We start from the raw sequence: 21,959 nt of genomic DNA, 5'->3' as shown, positions 1-21,959 counted from the left end.
TGCACATACTGTAAGTATACACAGTTAACACTATTGTGAGTCTCTTTCACAGTAAATAAAATAAACACTATAATGACAGAAATGCTAAAGGACCTAGCCTATATATACATTACAGGGTAGAATTAGTTTTATTGTTATTGGATTTGCATAGTCATTTCACAAGATTAAACACATTATTTACAGTATTTTCACCAGTTGAAACCGGTCTTTGGAAAGATAACCACCAGGTTCATGTAAGCAAAAATATCAACACTGGCACACTGCAGGAGAAATATTGGTGGAAAGGTTGTCTTGTGATTGTAGAGGTATACATGTAGTTGTGACATGATCTGTCCTCGGTGATACCCCACATAATCTGTGCTGTGTATCACTCTCGACATTCTGGGACAGCCCCCCCAGATATCTTCCAATAGTCCCAACACCAACAGACCAATCTTATCAGCTCAATTTAAATTTAAAGACCTTAAACCTTTTTTAATAATCTTTGTTCTTGACTTAAGAACTTGGTATCTTTAGGATTTGATAGTTGATCCCTTGTTTTTACCAGTATTACAAATCTCCACCCGATTAACAGATATTTCCATTATTCTATTAACCTCGAGGATTAAAAGCTAAGCACATCTTAGTCTTACATTGTGGCAAGTATTGTACACAAAAAGCACGTTAAAAATTTCGATGAATTCTGTGGCATCAAAGAACTTGCCTTTTGCAGGAGCTTGCCCAAGGTGCTTTGAATATCTAACAGGTTATTGGCAAACTCTTGTGGTACAAATGTACTATTGAATGAATAAGACCTTGCCACCCATCTCCTGGTCAGACAACTCAGTCCATGGAAGCATCGCTTTCATATACAGTGGAACCTCCCTTAGCAGACACCTCTCTATTAAGGACAACCTCTCAATTAAGGACACTAGTTTCGGTACCAAATTGGTTGTTTCCATTAAATTTAACTTCTCTAACCAGTACACCTCTCTATTGAGGACAATATTTGTCAGTTCCGAGGGTGTCCTTAATAGAGAGGTTCTACAGTATCTGCAGCTGGCAGAGCCGAGCCTTCACGAGATCTGAACCCACCACATTCAGGTCAAGAGTGCCTCTTTATTTCCCTGCCCCAACGGCCACACTCCTTGGATATTTCTATCATCGTTTTGATATCACTCAGACATGTTGTATTGTCACCAAATTGCATGTTCAACAATCTCTTGTGCGTCTCCCCATCCCCGAAACGTGCCATCTCACAAAGGACATGGACCGAGTTTGTCTGTTTGTATGCATCATTCCACACAATAAAGCTATCCATGGCTTTGAGAATGAATCATGGTGTCATCTCATTCAAAGCAAGGGCAAACTATCAGAGGTGATGCAATCTTTGCTTTGTCGTGTCTAAAACGGTTGAATTTCATTCACCGCCCCAAATCAAAAACAGGGAGTTTTGCAAAAGACAACATACACAGACCTCCACCTATTGATTGATAATGGCACAACCATCCTATTCAGGACACCTCTCTACTAAGGACACCAGTGCCTAGTCCAATGGGTGTCCGCAACAAAGAGGTCGTACTGTATGTCGGTATCGAATTATGAATTGAAGTTTTACAAATATGTCAGACTACTTCATGGACTGACTCGATCAACACAATAATGGGTGATTTTGTTCACCTCATGAAAACGTAATTCAGGAAAAGTGAGAAATTATAATAATTCACCCATTTATTTCATGGAGATACATCGTCTTTGTTACAAAAATAAATTATTCATCAGGAAAAAAATTTCTCTGTATCATAATGATCCCAAGGTTCATGACAATTGTGCAGTGATGCTTTTGGGGGCGTGGCCAATTTCTTTTGTTTTGAAATAGAGGGTTCAGCAATAAATCCCACTAAAGTGGAACCTCCCTTAGCGGACACCTCTCTATAAAGGACAACCTCTCTATTAAGGACACTAGTTTTGATCCAAAATTGGTTGTTTCCATTCGATTTGACCTCTAATCAGGACACCTCTCTTTAAAGGACAGTGCACTTATCAGTCCCGAGGGTGTCCTTAATAGAGAGGTTCTACCTTACTCATCCTCCTTACCCATTGGTGGCAACGGATTAGGATTTCCTTTGCTACGCACATCGCTTAAAAGTTTCGGACAATCCTGCCAAATAGGCATAGCCTTGACAGAACACTATTTCAACTATTTCAATATAGGCCGGGTCTATTTGGCAAGCCGCTCGCCGAACAGGCATCTTTTTTTGTCCTGTTTGGAGAGCCGCTTGCCAAACAGCACTAAAAAGCCACCCTGTTCGGCCAGCCGGGCTTGCCAAACAGGTAAAAAATCGACCCTGTTTGGCGAGCTGGAGACTTTACTTTAATATTAATGAGTTCGGCTCTCCATTCAGGACAAGAAAAAGTCGCTGTTTGGTAAGCCGGGCTTGCCAAGTAGTCACTTCCCTCAATATATTTGGATGGGATCATCTCCACCAAATACTTACAGAACTCACACGAAGCAGGCCTTGACGCTGTAGTGGATCGTGCGGCGGTCTGTCGACGGAGGATACTCTGTCTGCGGTGGCGCCGGTGTGGGCGAGCAGTGGTGGCGGCCGGTGTCTTCTTCCAGTAGTAGTAGTACTCCACAAGATCCGTCTGCAAAGAGAAAGGACAGGGTCCATAAGAGAAGTGTCTGACACTTTGAAAGGCATGACTTCATGAAGGGACAAAAATCTGAAAAATAACTGTTGGAGTTTGATGCTTGAAGGGAAAGCAATCATCGATGTTATTCGGGGCAATTAATGGGTCGTCAAATTCTTCTTTTTTTATGATTTGTTGACAATATCTACCTATAAACATAAGCCTTTGTATCATTTTGTAGTTTGTCATCAGAAAATCAGATGGAAGCACTGTGGCAAAAGCGTGTACAGTAGAACCTCTCTATGAAGGACACCTCTCTATGAAGGACACCCTCAGGACTGACAAGTGCTGTCCTTAATAGAGAGGTGTCCTGATTAGAGAGGTCAAATTGAAGGGAAACAACCAATTTGGGACCAAAACTAGTGTTCTTAATAGAGAGGTTGTCCATAAGAGAGAGGTGTCTGCTAAGGGAGGTTCCATTGTATCAGTCAATTCACATAGCATTTTTCTGCATATTTGGAATATTACCATGAAAAGATTTAGGACTAAATGTGAATTAAACGTCATTATTTCACATCATCACACAAATTACTTTGTCTTTCGAGAGTTGTGATGTGTGTCAGCAAAAACTACTATAAATGTGCAAATGCTCACAGAGCAATTACAGTTGGAAACTGCTCACAGAGAAATTACAGTTGGAAACTGCTCACAGGGAAATTACAGTTGGAAACTGCTCACAGAGAAATTACAGTTGGCAACTGCTCACAGAGAAATTACAGTTTGAAACTGTTCACAGAGAAATTACAGTTGGAAACTGCTCACAGAGAAATTACAGTTGGCCAGAGAAATTACAGTTGGCAACTGCTCACAGAGAAATTACAGTTGGAAACTGCTCACAGAGAAATTACAGTTGGCCAGAGACATTACAGTTGGCAACTGCTCACAGAGAAATTACAGTTGGCCTGAGAAATTACAGTTGGCAACTGCTCACAGAGAAATTACAGTCGGTCCATCACAACCCATTGTTTGGGTATCAATGTCATCAGGCTCTTTATTCTCTAGCCTCCAGCCTCCAGCATATGCCAACCCTCGATAATCCTGGTCATGCTGGATTCCCCCAACTTCCAAAGGCCGCAATGGTCATTTAATACCAGTTTCAACCACTTGATAAAAACATAAACAGTGACTACCAGATAATAGTGTGAACACAACCACATAACCACCCACTATTAGTGGACAAAGGCAGCAAATAATCTGCATAAGAGTCACAAATATCACATAAATTGTATCTTTTAGGGTCTAAACTAAAATGTTTCTAGTGCTGCGGACATCACTCATGCTATACTTATGAAATTATACTTCTTGATGACAACACTGCCGCGTGATAACATCAAGATGGCCGCCATACAAGCGAAGAAGGCACGCCAATCGCCATGCTATAAATCCGAGTCTATCGCGATGGTTTCGACAGCGCACACATAAGCACGAGGACAACCACACTCTGTACTGCTATCTCTTAAAGGGGCAGACGGGCTATAAGCAATTGTGTCGCTCAGGGCTCGACCAAGCAGATGAATAGCACTCTGTTGTGAATCACGCCATGCTGTTATCGATATTGCAATAGAGGTATACACGCTATGGTAGGGGCGAGATGGAGTTCTGAATTTAATACGATAGAGGTGGATGTGAATAGTCAAGTTGATGTTTGTAGTCGGGAAAATCCGTCTTGGGTATTTGTGGGTTTTGCAGTCATGTTTGAATGGATGATATTTGTGGAGATGTATTTCGATGGATCTGAGGATATACAATAGAACCTCCCAAAGCGGACACCTCTCTATCAAGGACAACCTCTCTATTAAGGACAACCTCTCTATCAAGGACAACCTCTCTATTAAGGACAACCTCTCTATCAAGGACAACCTCTCTATTAAGAACAACCTCTCAATTAAGGACACTAGTTTTGGTCTCAAATTGGTCGTTTCCATTTAACTTGACCTCTGTAATCAGGACACCCCATTAATAAGGACAGCATATGTCAGTCCCGAGGGTGTCCTTAATAGAGGTTCTCCTGTAATGTTCAGGATATCAAAACAAAAACACCTTTATCCTTGGTAATTCTTAGGGTTGCACTACATCAAATAAAGTAAAGTATCAAAATTCGTTTTTTGGCTAATGCTTTCTGAGGTATCAGCTGGAGAATTCTTTCGTCATTTTCTTGCAGTTTCTGAAAGGCTTTCTAGTAATAAAGTCTTTGGACTGATGAGTGAAGCTTTCGATTCAATGATGAAACAGACAATTATGTGACAATTGGCATCAATCAAGAAATATTAGTTGATACCATAAGCCCAAGAAGTCATGACCCCAAATACATGTAAGAACTCCCTACATCGAACAACAGCAAAATGTAACATGTTACACCTAACACCTAACCTTACACCTATACCTGAAATGTTTAACTTTGTGAGCTTGAGAAGTAGTTCCCATCAAAAAACAAGGGTGTCAATATAATGCAATCAAACAATTAGACACACCAACCATAAAACTTTCATCACAAGAGCTAAAACCATTGGCTTCAAAATGCCACAAACAGATTTTCAAGATGGTCGCCATGCCACAAACCGGTTTTCAAGATGGCCGCCTAGAGTACAGAATGTTGGTCAAATTGTGAAAACGACAATAAGTCTGGGTGTAATGCTCAAAGGCATCGTCACACCAAGTTTCAGTCAAACAGTCCCAGCAGTCATGAAATCTGCCCCTGTGGACAGATGGATGGACTGCATGATGAATAGATGGATGGACTACAGGATGACTTACTTATAGTTCTCATCGTTGTGTCTCTGAGGCAAATTAGGCTTTATTTAGCCTTGGACAAATAGGACCAGCGATTTTACCCTAAAGCGCCTCATCGCACCTCGTTGCAACAAAACTCTCTGAATTGCAACTCCCTCGACAACACTGAACATTTTTAAACAAACGGCTTAAGTTGTCAAGCCAAACTGTCAAGCCTCTTTCCAAACTGTCTGGAATATATTGACAACCAGGATGACCAGAGACACCACAATCATACAGAGATTTATTTACTGGCCAACACAGCAACTGTCTCCAGAGCGGACAGATTTAGACCAGGAGTTCTGAACATCATCATCAACTCTCACAAAATCTATCTTCCTGTACATCTCATTTCGCAAGCACAATCCAGGACAACTCGTTTTTGAGAAAAACAACTCCTTGCACCTGGCATCATCACATTGGGTCAATTCTGCCTCGGACAATCAATGGAAAACAGATTCTCAAAAGAACGGGTGGTGATGCAGAAATAATTTCCATTTCTATTCAAATGGTGAGCTTCAGTGCCGAGGGGCATACTCTCTCCAACTGTTCGACTACAGAGAAAATGACGAACTCGAGCAAAGAATTTCACTGGCGATTTAAGCGTGAAAACCCCCACCATTCCAATGACTCTCTTCACATATGCGAAGCTTAACGTGGTGGCGCTCCACGTTGCGCCGATGCCTGATTGGTACGCGCCAAGCCTCAGAGTGTTCACGGCAACAATACTGGCACAAGTCAGGATGCATTCGGTTCACAACACCTTAACGCCACAGGCACAGCAAGAACCCTGGCTGCTTTATAAAACAAGTTAGCATCTTTTGATGTCCCTCGCAGGTATTAGGGGCGATGGATGTTGCCAAGGATGACAGACTAGCGGTTTGCCAGTTTCCCTAGCTGAGTGGCCCCGAGGGAAGAGTCACATTACAGAGGAGTGCGGGGTATTTCTGCTCAACTGTGCCTGCAGTGACAGGATTGAATGTGGAAGATGGGAGGCTGTTGTCAAACTGGCACCAATTTGGAAAGCCTTCGGTCTTATCAGGGGGGGGGGGAGGGAGTTGGGTTCAATTACATTTGGTTGCATTTTATTATCAATGCAAGTCTTTGCACCGACCACATTTTCAAAGGAGGTTTTTTTTACACTTCTTTAAGAAAAGACTCATGACCACAGTATTGATGGCAACAAATCTGACAATTTCTCCTTATGCTCAAAATGCCTTTGAGACCAACAGAAAAGTGTTTGAAGAGAATCAATGGCTTCAATTACACCTGGTTGCATTTTATTATCAATGCAAGTTTCTGCACCGACCACATTTTCAAAGGAGGGTTTAAAGATGTCTTTTTACACTTCTTTAAAGAAAGACTGATGACGACTGTATTGAGGGCAACAAATCTGACAATTTCTCCTCATGCTCAAAATGCGTTTGAGACCAATAGAAAAATGTTTGAAGAGATTCAGTCCATTTAAGGATATTCCAATAGCCAAACATCACAACATAATAGAAATGATTAGGTAACACCTTAGCCTGAAAGAACCGTGCTCCTCAATTTCATCAAACACACAACAATAGAAAATTGTGCTAGGAAAAGCCCTCCCCTACTGTTGACATAATTGCACATGATGCAATATTGTCTGCAAGTGGCCCCTTCTTTGTGACATGATAAGTTCAGAATAACAACACAGTGTAACAATGATATTTTAGTTTGTCAAGTGCTTTGATCACACTCCCCTTGTAAGGCATCTTTTACCAGGGCTACATTTAAAGGGAGTATAGGACCATGAGTTTCACGATGCTAGTAAGCTGATAAACTGACGAGTTTAGGAGAAGCATCATGGTTTTCACAAACTTGATTGAACTATTATAAGGGTGTATGGCGATATTCCTCTATTTCTAAAAGGTTCACCCTCTAGCACTCCAAACGTCTGTGGTCGCCCCCAGCTTTTTCCGTCAAACGCCCGTGGATGTTCGCAATCGCGTCACATCAGACGAGGAAGTGCTAAATCAAAACATCATTCTACTTGAGCCAATGTTCAAAGCCGAACTCCCAGCTCAGTCAATGAGTTATCCATGTACCGACGAGTAATACTACTTTTATGTTAAAATTGCTCATTTTTAGGAATTTCAAGACATCTTTCTGGAGGAACAGATGGAAAAAAATATTAAAACGCCGCAGTGCTAAAGGGTTTAGGCTTCCTTATGGATACCCCTGAATTGACTTCAGCCTCGGAGGATCTGCATCTTCCCCTTCACTTGACCAACCCTGCAAAGGTATATCTCTTGCACTGAGTATAGGAAGGCTACCCCAAATGCTGGGTTGATCTATAGTCAGGGCAGTTGGAATAATATAAGCACCATCACTATTTTTCTTAAGGGGACCTCCCAGATAATCAGAATGTTTGGGGTGATGTAGTTTGCATTATAATGTATGCTTTCATACAATATGTACATATAATTTATACGATATACACGTTTTTTATTGATTTATTTACATGATGCCCAGTGCTTTGGCTGACAAAAGTTTTAATTCAACGGGTGTTAACATAGTCCTTCCATACTTACTTGCCCACTGCGTGCAAAAAAACTTCAAAAAATATCGTGACTAAAAGCATCTCCCAGTTCTTGTGTGTAGTTTCTGTCTCCAGCTTTGGTTAAATCTCAAGTCCCACCCAAACGTTTTTCACAAATGTTTTTAAACATTCAAAGAACATTTCAATTGTTGCACCTATCATTTCAACTGTTGCACCTTAACATTCAAACTACATTTTAATTGTTCCACCTACCTGATCATCCTCACGCCGTCACTGATTTTTGGAAATTTTCGTAAACCACCTGTACTTATAGATTTGTCCCAAAGACATTTAGAAGGAATATCACGCGATTTGAGATGATACCAAGTTACCAGACAGCGACATTTGCAGCCAGACTCGCATGATATAACCCAAATATTTCTGTCTGGGCTACAGGTATATGCTCGATGCCGGCCTAATTTTTAATCCACGTTCTGACCCACTGATCCTCATCAGGTTAAGTAAGCCCAGCAATTTCAAGCCCGGATTAAATTTTCATTGGTGTAAATGCTTTTTTTTATGTCAATGCTTTTTTGTAAATGACAATATGCAAGGGAACCCTAGCAAATATCATCCTGCAGGGCACAGTAGAAGGCAATCGAAAACACGGCTGACCAAAGAGGACTTGGATGGACAATGTCAAAGAATGTACAGGAAAAAGGACAGGAGACCTGATCGGCCTCACAGAGGATAGACGGGCATGGTGCCATGTCGTCAACTTCACAGAGTCGCCCCAATGGCCGCATGGCTGCGGAACCAATGCCGCACCATCAGAAATCCACCAAGCGCGTACACCAGCGCTGCAGCTAGTTACAAAATCCGGCAACAGATGGTGCACAAACAATAAGCAGAAAGCGCCACCTGTCGCCGAACCATCTAACTAGCTAATAGCCGATCCATTAGCGCGTACACCATGACAAAGCCGAGCTTTTAACAAGCCGGGCGAATTTGGACCATCAAGCTTGATGGGACAAATTCACCCGGCAATGGATTGCCGAACAAATTTGTCGCGGCAATGTGGTGGTGTACGTACAATTGGTCCAATAGATAGATAGATCAGAGAATAGACGGGCATGGTGCCAAGCAGTCAACTGCATAGAGTCGCCCCAATGGTGGCATGGCTGTGGGACAGATAGATAGATAGATAGATAGATAGATAGTAAATGCTTTTGAAAAGGACTGTCATAACGTGTAAATGCCACTACAGGTCGGTTCAAACGCGAGTATTGTATTGGCAAAGCAATTGCTCACTACCACCAACCTTGTAGCTGCCTTCACTATCAACCAGTCATAGCCCCAGGAGTTATGTGGGAATATATACTTACCACATGCAGCCTATTACATGTATTAGGCCATTAGCAAATGATATTTTCTATACAATATCAAATAACTAATGGCAATATCACATATTATGAAAGTGAATACCACCTGTTACATTTGATAGGCAATATATTGTCCTTTGAAGTAGATAATTAATACATGATACATTTGATGATCATGCAGTTTTCACTTCAGGGAAAAACCTATTAGACATTGTTTGGAGGCCTTCAAAACCAAAGAATCACAAAGAACAACAATATCATGAAATACTGCACACATGTACATAGAGAAGTGAGACATTCTAAAACACTGAGGTTACAATGTTTTATTGGATTAATCCTTAATCCAAATCTGCAAACAGATAGTATGGTAAGACCAATAAAGACACGTCCCCTTGATTGTCTTTGATACGTCAGCTCCGAATAATGAAAAAATCTCTAAATTCCATAACATCTTCATGTAATTCCATTTTTATACAAATTTGTCACCCACCACAGCAAAATGGGTCGCATGTCGCACAGAAGATGAGCCAAAAATAACACCAGGACATACTACAAGAAATGGATACACTCAGATTTCACAAAAGGCAGACTATAGTGAAATGAACAACCAGTCCGCCTCAACCTGCTGTAGTGCGTCACATTTGTTTGTGGTGCAACTAGCTGCAATTAAATGTACACCACCAGACTAGCCTTGGAACAGGTCCGCAGTTAGCATTGAGATGTCACTGCCTTGCCCTCTGTTTATTTAAGCTCGCCTGATCGGCATTAGGTGGAAACAGTCATACCTTACTTCACTTATTCAGATCTTTACTTCAGATATCTGATTGTTCCAGTTTTATATGCTGGATGTGCCTGCTCCTGTGGAAAGAAATCTCCACTCAGCTACCGTATCTGTTCAAGTGGAGTTAATTATGTTTTGACTGACAGCGCAAATAAAGAACAACAAACTCGTTAAGAAAAACACAAATTAGGGGAACACTAAACGGTAACTAATTAAAAACCTATTCACATTATGATTCACTGGGTTAAAAATGAGGAGGAAACTGACGTGTGAACGAATGCAACCTGACTGAGGTGAATATCTGATACTGATGGGATGAAACACTATAGGGAAGATATGGTAAAGAACCAGTCTGAGACAAACAGCACGAGACATCGGGTGATATGAATAAAGACTAGCAAATGCTTTTACTCCGGTTTTGTACAGGAAGGCCTAGTGTAAATGTACATGGAGATTTAGATAAAAGCATTTCCTAGTCTTTATTCATATCACCCATCATCTCTTGATGTGCATCTCATCTGAACAAGGTTTATCTAACCCTTTGAAGGCCGACCTCGACTTAAGTCGCAAAAAAAAAACCTCTCCGTTCACCCGACCTCGACTATAGTCGGTATTAAAACTCACTCGGCATCCCTCCACATAGAACACTTACTACAGCTTTGTGCAACTGAGGTATTCCGAATGACAACTTGGTTACGTACTGTGGTAGCTGAGCATGATTTTCATATAAGGTTTCCCCAGGGTGAGAATTTGAGTTCGGTGAGTATTTTGGCGTCAAATGTGATGTAAACAACATTTTGCTCCAGGAACTCGGGCTTCTTGGGGTGGTATTTCTGTGGAAATACGGGCTCCAAAGGGTTAAAGGGAGTGATTTTAACAAAGTTACTACGCTGTGTCTTGGAGGGGGGAGGGAGGGAGGGAGGGAGGGAGGAATATAGGATTCTACTTAAGCTATTGAATATTGGTTTCAACTTAACTCAAGATGGCCGCCTGGTGGCCATACTGGATATCGGATCTATCAGACCAGCCCCAAGACCCCAATCCAACTGTAATATGAAATCCATTTGCAAGTAATTACCTCTGTTGGACCTGCACAGATGGAAAAGGGCACCACCTGGTTCAGTGGGATGAAAAAGACTTATCTTTCCAATTCTTGGCCAATGGACAACGAATTCAGTGTGGCTTGTACCGAGTGACGAACAACGAAACCTGCTGAGAATACATGTACAAATATATGCAGCATTTAAGAGCCCTCATCTCTACGCTGCAATGCACTCTCTCCCGTAAGATACAAATTCAACCCGACTGCTGAGTGTAGCCAATTGAATACTGATAGGAATGAAACTCTCACCAGAAAGACTGTATGAAAGTGTTCAACACCATTTGTGATAAGAAGAGTAAAGCTTGCGTTGCTTTGGCAACCCAACTTAATTCATCACATAGTTTCTCTAGCATACAGTGATTTTTCTTAAAGAGCAAGTCTCTTCATTATGGTAACCACAGCATTTAAAACAACCCAGAAACTTCTGAGTGGATATCAGGTCCCACATGGCTACTATGGGCACAGTTATGTTCGGCTGGCCGTTCCCACCAGAAAAAAAACCGTACCGGTCCAAGGACGCTGCCATTGACATAGTATGACGTCACAACAATCTCTGTTGCGGGGAGGTGCACCACTTTTGCAGGGGCTTGACTGTCGGCGAAACCATGCCGTCTTTAGTTTACATTTACATATAATGACATCATTTTCAACAAAATGGCCGACGTCCTTTTTTTGGCGCCAAGATGTTTGTCCCCCAAGGGCCCATTTAAATGCCTGGGCCCGGTTGTTAGAAAGCATGTCAGCTCATAACATCATGTTGACATGTTGTTTCATGTACAACAATGCACATGTAACAACATGACAGCATGATGTTATGAGCTAACATGCTTTCTAACAACCGGACCCTCACGTACTTCATGTGGCAATATTTCTTCTCAAAAATTTGGCCACTGTACTCAACAAAACCTCAGTGGTCAAGATGAGACAAAAACTTATTCTATTTTAAAAATAGACTCAAAATCACAATAGGATCCCTAAATTCGCGTCATTGATGTGCTAGCCAGCACACAAGTCACGCGTAGGCTGAACGGAATTTAAACGAAACATAGAGAGATGAGCGCATCATTGTTGTGTCATTGACACGCAACTCGGCACACAACTTGCGCATCACTGATGTGAAGCAGGTCAATTGTGACATGGACTGTAACATATTGTAACCTAGGTGTTCAGAATACAAATTTACACAGTGGGAGAGTGTGTCTGGTCTATCCCTACTAGCACAATACTAACTTGACTCATATAAATTATTGATCAGGCATACTTTACAGAATGAATAATTCAAGAGTATTCAAAAATCCACTAACAAGCAAAAGTGGCACTTTGTAACAGAAATGTACTTGGTTCGCAAATAGCACCGCCAGGTATAGAGAGTAGTGAAGAAATGTACACCGACGGTTGGATTAACTGTCCATTGTTTGGGGGAATATTATGATGCCATGCACGGAATATGTCGTGCTTCGCCGGCGATTTCTTGATTCACGTCAGATCACCAGTATTTGATTCGTGTGGCAAAATCTGCTCAGTCCATTAGTTATATTGTTTGCTTAAGGGATTGATACCAAATGAGAGAGGCATTGGTTGTCTCACCAAATACTGAAAGGGTGGATCTCAAATGAAGGCAAAAACCAAGGTGGCAGCCCCACCTGTGCAGCACTATGGGAGACACTATGGGAAATACCACCACTGAATATTCATAGGTTGGAGGTTCCAGACCTATAAATTGGACGCACGTTTTTAACGGTCAAGTGCATATTTGGAGAGGGATTGAAAAAATATTTGCTGTGGCAAGTCAACAGATATAAAGAAAATATTTGATGAAAAAATTAATTTTGAATTTTGACACCCTGGCCATAGAGGGCATCATTCAAACTTGTAGCCAAAATGGCCGAAATGGGTAAAACTGTCCACTTATGACAACCTTCTCAATTCCAAAAAAAATTTCCTTGGTGAACTACAATGTGTACCAGTTTAAATCACACCAAGACTAACCCGTATATCATATCCTAATTTCAGATTCATAACCCCACGCAGTATTTGATGGCGGGCATTCGAAATACATGTAACTGGAAATGGCTTTGAAAATCTATGGTAGTCTTGTCTCATGGTGATACAACCAGTACCAATAGTCATCAATTTCTGTTCTAAAACACCTGTAACTGGAAATATTTTAGGCATAATTCACCGAGAATCCGTTTTGGACACATTTGGCCAAACCAAGAGGCCATGGTTGTCTGACTAAAACCTCTGCGATCAAAACGAATCCACTGCAGTAACATTGTAAACAATGTGTCTTAGAATTTGCCAAGAGGCAATTTCTCATAAGTCATAGCCAGAATTTGTTTAACGAATGTAACGTTTCCTGTCATAAGATCTGTGATAGAATCCCATTATAGAATCTATGATTTCTACACACCACATTTCATATCACAGATCCTATGATGGGCCATTCTAGATCATTACAGATTCCATTACATACACTGGGCCAAAATGGTACCATTATAGATACGATCATGGACTCCATCATAGATTTTATCATGGAAGGAAATCCTCCATCACCTCTACCTGCGCATCCCCCATTCCCCCTTACCAGCGGTAGTTGATAAAGTATGGAATTAGTGAAACCTTGGAAACACTGATAAACCTTGGAATATTCAATGTAAACCATGGAATCACTGTGCAAATAGCGCGGGAAATTGGGTGCGTTCCTTCCACGATTTATACCCTCCCAACTGACAGTCTCGTCCCAGCTGACTTTATTGATAGCAATTTGCCAGTTAGTTCAGAAGCCAACATTTTTAATGTGGAGGATGACGTCATCAATTGGCAATGCGCTGTGGTCGTTAAAATATTTTATTTCTCTTCAATGGAAGCAAAAATTAGTTTTTATGATTGTTTTGTATTCCATAGACGATAAAGTATTATGCTCGGTACTAGATGCACGAGATCATAGGACAAACACACACGTGAATAAAAAAAACCCCTTAGAACTGGTGACGTCACAAAGATCTCTGCATCCCTCGATGCGTACTGGAAGATGTAAGAAATCGCTCACGGCGAAGGAAATTTTCATCCGCAAACTTCGGTAATAAACATACATGACTGGGCTTCTTTTATTCATCGTTTGTTATAAAATATCAGTCAATCATAGACAATTAGGCCTAGACATAGTCGTCAACCTTATCCATGCATAATGCATGACAGGCCCCCAATTTTCTCTGTATCACCCTGTATGAACAGACCGATCCGTAGTTCAAATAGGCCCCGCGTGGTGGTGGCGTATTTATAAGAGGAGCGCTATTGGTCCATATTATGGGTGTGTGGTGGGCGTGTCTTCCCATATTTGGGAGATCAGTACTGTACACTGGAGGCGAGGTACAACTGGGTTGTTCTAAAATATAGACTATTGAATCGGATATGCGACAGATTTCTAAATTACCATAAAATTCCGATCTGATCATGTAAGAATAAGCTCCAAATGTTGATTCGTAACCACGTTAGGTTCGAATGGCATTATTTCATGTTTTTATGCATTTTTAGGACTGATTCCAAGGTTTATCACTGGTTCCAAGGTTTCACTGATTCCAAGCTTTATCAACTACCCTTACCAGCAGTGTATATGACTGTAAACTTTGTTTCCAGTGCTATCCACAAATACAGAGAAAAACCCAAACCATTTTCTCACAACACGTCTTACGGTAGTGTTATGTAGAACCCAGCTGATAAATAATCGAGTTGTTTTTAAAAAAACAAGGAGTGTTTGTATTGGTAGGTGTAAAGAACTGCTTGAGTGGTTCGATATTTAGCTTGATTTAATTGAACACGGGTAGTATCCAGCAAACTGCACTAGTCTGACCTGATGGACCAGGGTTGCAATCAGAGGCACTGTGCACTAAAACTGATTGTAGACTGCGGTCATAACTCATACTGGCACTTGTGGTTTTGTTTCATAACAAATGGCTGATTGCGGCATCTGAGCCAAAGTAGCTTTCCATGTCCGCGTTTTCTTCTAAAATCTCTGGATAATTCCAGGATGACGAAACATTTTCAACAAGTATTTGTCAAAAAAGCCTCATAAATGAATTTGAATTTTAATACCTGCTCAGCTATTTCATCTTCGGCTTGGAGGAAGATATCACCACAGGTTATACACATTTACAATGTCCTGGTACAGGCGCCCAGGTCGAAGAATTTGGGTTTACATTTCCCTCAAAGTGTAGTGATTTGCCCAAGGTCACCAACAAGATGCTCTCTGGTATGCACTTAATATTACCAGCTCTACACCTTGTAAAATATTAGCCCAATCCATCTTCATCATGCAACAATCAATTAGGAAAACGTCCCAGTTGTAAATCTAGTACCAGTAGCATACACCCAATGTGTGCCAGTAGCCTATATCAGGCAGCTTTTTAGTTTTACCAGAAATGACAATATTGATCAACACCCAAGGGAGGTCACACTACAGTGACCCAAACACTCAAGGAAGTCCACTCTGCAGCCAGCTCAACACCCAAGGGAGGTCACACTACAGTGACCCCAACACTCAAGGAAGTCCACTCTGCAGCCAGCTCAACACCCAAGGGAGGTTACACTACAGTGACCCAAACACTCAAGGAAGTCCACTCTGCAGCCAGCTCAACACCCAAGGGAGGTCACACTACAGTGACCCCAACACTCAAAGAAGTTCACACTGCAGCCAGCTCAACACCCAAGTGAGGTCACACTACAGTGACCCAAACACTCAAGGAAGTTCACTCTGTAGCCAGCTCAACACCAAAGGGAGGTCACACTACAGTGACCCCCAACACTCAAGGAAGTTCACACTGCAGCCAGCTCAACACCCAAGGGAGGTCACACTATAGTGACCCCAACACTCAAGGAAGTCCACTTTGCAGCCAGCTCAACACCCAAGGGAGGTCACACTACAGTGACCCCAACACTCAAGGAAGTTCACTCTGCAGCCAGCTCAACACCCAAGGGAGGTCACACTACAGTGACCCCAACACTCAAGGAAGTCCACTTTGCAGCCAGCTCAACACCCAAGGGAGGTCACACTACAGTGACCCCAACTCTTAAGGAAGTTCACACTGCAGCCAGCTCAACACCCAAGGGATGTCACACTACAGTGACCCCAACAATCAAGGAGGTCCACTCTGCAGCCAGCCCAACACCCAAGGGAGGTCACACTACAGTGACCCCAACACTCAAAAAAGTCCACTCTGCAGCCAGCTCAACACCCAAGGGAGGTCACACTACAGTGACCCCAACACTCAAAAATGTCCACTCTGCAGCCAGCTCAACACCCAAGGGAGGTCACACTGCAGTGACCCCAACACTCAAGGAAGTTCACACTGCAGCCAGCTGTTATTTTAAGGTCACCTCATTCAGATGAGATATCTCTTTTTTATAGAAGATTTTCAGTATCATTTCTCCATCGCAATCAAAAGCAAAATATTTTGCAAGGTCTCAGTATGTTTGCAGAAAATCTATCTAAACAGCTTAGAAGGAATCTGATCAGTTCCATTACTGTATAACAGGATGGTATCTGATACCAAAACTGGCTCATGTAACAGATTCATTTTATGGCATATTACTCAAATCCATGACAAAATTTCATCATCAAATTAGAAGTTGATGCTCCTCCCATTGCATTAGGTGCTACTTTGAATGAATTCAGTGTGATTAGTTTCACAACACATCAAGCATGTCTTCCCAGCACTTCAGCCATGACATTCTCTCATGACACATGTATTGGACACCTCCAGTAGATTTAATTGGGTTTTTCTTGTCTTGCTGTCTTGAGAGGTGACAGAGTGTCCCAGTAGCATTGCATTTGAAACAATTCTGTTTATTGGTGTTTATGTGGTCTCATTTTATATCAGACAAGATATGACCCGCCAAGACAAACTGAGTCGCATGTCGCACAGAAGATGAGCCTAAAATTACACCAGGAAATAATAAAAGAAATTGATGTTCTCAGATTTCACAATAGGCAGACAACAGTGAAATGAACAACCAGTCCATCTCAAACTGTCAAGCTCGGCGCGACATGCAACTCATTTTGTAGTGGTGGGTCACATATTTCTGTGAAAAACATGACTGCTGGCAGTACGTATCACTCCATTACTGTGTAGAAGCAGTTAGCAACCTTTGGCTCGTCTGTTTTCATAGGCCTGTTACATGAACATAGGCCTTTTGTACAGGCACTAACACTAGACAGACATAACATATCTTTTTCATCAAAATTTTGACTTAGTTTGCCCAAAGCACAGTTTTTTTTAGATCAGCGAAAGCATTTTAGCCAATTATAAATGTCACTCAGAGTGATGCAAGGAAAGCAGGCCTACACTCCTCCTCCATGACAGTGGGGACCATCCAGTGGCCTGACAACTAATACTACTTCAGGACTGATCCTCAACACAATTCCAATTTACACAGCACTCAGCTACCCAAGTGCATACTTGTGTACACTCGCCTGCCTTCACTTGCATTCAACCATTTATATACATGGCTATAAACTGTCTGCACATGAACTTTATACAGTGTATACACTGGGACATAGATTTTACAGCCATGAACACAATATTTATGATACACATATATCACAATACAATATAGGAGTGGGACTGCAGATATACTTTTGTAGGAAAATCTACTCTGCACTAAAAATAAGTGCACTCAATGCGTCTGTCCCACAAGCGAAATGACAGACAAAGCCAAATAAGCCACCATTTTGAATGTTTATATCTGAGCGATGCCGTCTACAGTACAGGACAAGGGGACCAGCCGAAAGACCCCAGCTGCTCGGCTGGGTAGAAACCTACTGGGGGAATATACAGATGTACAAGATTTACAGCAACTTACTCTTCCTATTGGAATTTTCCTTCCTACATGCTGTGCAGTGAAAGCACCAGAACTAAATCCACGACACTGGAGCTATATACTACACGTTTGCATACAGCAATCCAACATGGCTGCCAATGGATTCTATTATTGCCAGTCTGCCTGTACATGATTGGTGCATTTCTGTAGAGGTAGAATACAGAACTAATTGGAAGGGGATAGCAGACGCTCTGTGGACGACAATCAGACATTCAGTGTGCAGTGTTACAAGCGTAACAATAACAGTGCGTTATGCTGGCACAAACCACTTCACAGGGTTTAACTTGTGTGAGGACAAATTATTCAACAATCTGGCGTCATTTAAAGGAGAAGGCAAATTAGTTCAAACACCCTGTCATCACTGAGGGGCAATTTAGTTGTATATTATCAGGCTTCCCTGTAATATTGAAGTACACATTTCTGATAGGTCCCATCGGGAGCATGAATATTCATTCAGATACGAGGGTTTGGTGCTGATGGGCAATTCACTTCCTTCTTGCAGTCTGTACAGTCAATCTCCCCCCATCTCCCTCAAGATATTTAAGTAGTTGGTTTGGTGCTGATGGGCAATTCACTTCCTTCTTGCAGTCTGTACAGTCAATCTCCCTCCCTCTCCCTCAAGATGTTCAAGTAGTTTCTTCTTGCCATATATTTTAATAGGCCTATACTTAGGTAACCTTTGCGAAAGTGATTATGATACAGCATACCAAAGTTTTTCTCAGTTTCAACAAGAAACCAATTGATCTATTTAATGTTATCACCATAGTATCAGTGTTGTTTCAGTGGAAAACATCAGCAGACGTCACCAACAAGACGTCACATTGCAATAGCATTCCGCGATAATGACGTCACTGCAGCTGCTGCCCTCTATTTCCCCATCGCTGAATTACAGGCAATGTCGGACAAACATGCGGTTTCGTAATGGATTCAGGCTTTCGAACTAAGGCAGTTAGATTCAATCTGGCACATATCCGAGTGTTGGAAATACTACATAATTGTTCTGAATATTTCTCTCTCTGACTCTATGGTATCATTCATGCTAAAAACAATGCAGGGTCAAAGATAATTGACTTTGGAATAAGCTCAAATGCGTAGAAATAAGTGTCGATGTCCGACTGTCACGTGACTAAAACGTCATCAATATCTTATGCAAATGACCTTGTGAGCTATAAATAGTAACTTCGCGGAATGCTATTATATACTTGACCAAGAGGTTCTCAGACGCTGGCCGTTAGCCATCCAGTGAAAATCCTCATTGAATCGTATTCTAACCAATAGCAATGTGACATATTAGGCTTCGGTTCATCGATAAATCATTCACAAATTTATTGATTTTGTGCAGAGAAAATTCCCATACATGATTTATCAGAATTATTAGAACTCTACCAAAGTAATATTTACCATGAATATCAGACCTTTAAAGCTCTCGGTATAAAATACCTCAGAATTTATATTGAACTTGGAGCTAATATTATTTTTACCAGTTTATTGAAATGAACACACAGAACTGAATTTCATTCAAGAGAGGGGGTAATTTGGCCATCTTCAAGTGACTAGAGTATCAAGTAAGGGGCCTTAGTCATGCAGACTCAGCACTAAATATATTCCATGTACAATCGTGAATCCTTTCGACGTACTGTGAGATGTGACTGAGAGACCCCTATTGGTGGCTTTGTGTAACTTTATCTTGCCTGCCGACATGTAGCTGCTGCCTATATTGTCCCTTTAATCATAATTGATCTCGAAACATCCCGATACATCAGAGACATCCTTGGAACTGGCATGCTTACATGTACAGGGTGTGTCAATGTTGACATGTACAGGGTGTGTCAATGTTGACATGTACAGGGTGTGTCAATATTTACATGTACAGGGTGTGTCAATGTTTACATGTACAGGGTGTGTCAATGTTTACATGTACAGGGTGTGTCAATGTTTACATGTACAGGGTGTGTCAATGTTTACATGTACAGGGTGTGTCAATGTTTACATGTACAGGGTGTGTCAATATTTACATGTACAGGGTGTGTCAATATTTACATGTACAGGGTGTGTCGATGTTTACAGGTACAGGGTGTGTCGATGTTTACATGTACAGGGTGTGTCGATGTTTACATGTACAGGGTGTGTCAATGTTTACATGTACAGGGTGTGTCAATGTTTACATGTACAGGGTGTGTCAATGTTTACATGTACAGGGTGTGTCGATGTTTACATGTACAGGGTGTGTCAATATTTACATGTACAGGGTGTGTCGATGTTTACATGTACAGGGTGTGTCAATGTTTACATGTACAGGGTGTGTCAATGTTTACATGTACAGGGTGTGTCAATGTTTACATGTACAGGGTGTGTCAATGTTTACATGTACAGGGTGTGTCAATATTTACATGTACAGGGTGTGTCGATGTTTACATGTACAGGGTGTGTCAATGTTAACATGTACAGGGTGTGTCAATGTTTACATGTACAGGGTGTGTCGAAATATAGCAATCACCCAGTTTTGCAATAGTGGGCAGGTCCATTAATAGAGAGCACTGGCTCTCAATCGAAGCATTTCTGCAGTGCATAATGAATTATGAGTTAGAACCAAACCAAGAGAGCGGGGATCTTACAGTTCACAATCGCTGTCAGAAGTAAATGTTTACACCCTTTTGGGTCTTGCTCAAAACACTAATAGTCAGAATCTGCCAAGAATGCAGTCTGCACACCAGAGCCCAAAAGGATGCAAGCAATTACTTTTGACAGTGACTGTAAAGAAGTAAGTGGTACGTTTTAATGCGATTGCCAAATAATGACCGCCAGCCTTCATAGATGGACTTGACTTCTTAGATAGAGGGAGTAATTTTATTCATCAACCTCACTTCTTTTTACTTTTGCAGGGGAACCAAGTGTTCTAAAGTCTACAGGTTTGTGTTGCCTCATATGTCCAATGGGGTAGACAGCAAGCCAATCATCCTTCTCTCAAAAAGCTTTTGGGAAAGATCGCATGATTAGTGCAGATCAACATGACAACATCGAGAAATGGCATAAGGTGTTGTGGGAAGAAATTTAACGAAATGACAACCAGCACCACCAAGAACATGCTGGAACACAATGACAGAACAGGCTCTAGTTAATCATTTTACCACCAGATGATGCTGTCGGCATTACAGTGGGCTTACCATTAAGTAACAGCTAAGGAGGTCGAATTGCCACAGAGAAGGATATACCATAATGCATTCTTAAATACTGTCAGGCTTTTTGTGATAATCTGCAGGCTTAACAATTGCTCAATTGGCCATTTACACAAGAATCCATGCAGCTAATACCCAAATAGGTTAAATCAGCCAACAGTTGGTTAAAGCTCTGTACACACTGACAACATTTTGGGAAACATGTTGGCCAACATGTTGTCCAGGTGCGATGTTATCGAAAATTTGGCCCTGTATACACATGACAACATTCGACAACATGTTGGGCAACTTGTTGTCGAATGTTTCCGAGAAATGAGGATTTTTGAGGGAATATTTTTGAGGGAAATTCATAAACAATGGAAGATTCCAAGAGAAGAAGATGTATTGTCGGTGGCTCTGCCATAATTTTACGTATCCTGATTGAAAGACGGCGAAGAAGACGTAAAGATGAGAAAAGAGTGTGGACAAGACCATGGATTTATATGAGACACCAGCATGGGGCAAATTTTGTAGCTATTTCTAGAATAGCAGCTTTCTTTTTGTTCTTGTCTTTATATTCCCTGGATGTTACATCCCATAAACAGGCACAACTTTCCCATACTGCAATAAGTTGTTCAACTTCACTCAGTAACCATTCCTTGCTTGAGGCTGCCATTTTGACTACATCACATGGCTTAAGGTAGATCAT

At 41.4% G+C, this 21,959-nt stretch overlaps 1 protein-coding gene across 1 annotated transcript in view; it reads right to left on the bottom strand.

Annotated features, from left to right (window-relative positions):
* The window catches only part of LOC135497201 (arginine-glutamic acid dipeptide repeats protein-like), a 93,860-nt gene that overhangs the window by 20,838 nt on the left and 51,063 nt on the right, over positions 1 to 21,959 (bottom strand). Inside the window, exon 12 of the mRNA XM_064786946.1 lies at positions 2,478 to 2,628. Within this exon, the coding sequence (XP_064643016.1) occupies positions 2,478 to 2,628 (151 nt within the window). The remainder of the gene's footprint in view (positions 1 to 2,477; positions 2,629 to 21,959) is intronic.

This window comes from Lineus longissimus, chromosome 12 (assembly GCF_910592395.1).
Source record: "Lineus longissimus chromosome 12, tnLinLong1.2, whole genome shotgun sequence".
In the NCBI taxonomy this organism is placed as follows: domain Eukaryota; kingdom Metazoa; phylum Nemertea; class Pilidiophora; order Heteronemertea; family Lineidae; genus Lineus; species Lineus longissimus.
The sequence above is the reverse complement of the archived record's forward strand: the minus strand, read 5'-3'. Positions and strand labels throughout refer to the sequence as shown.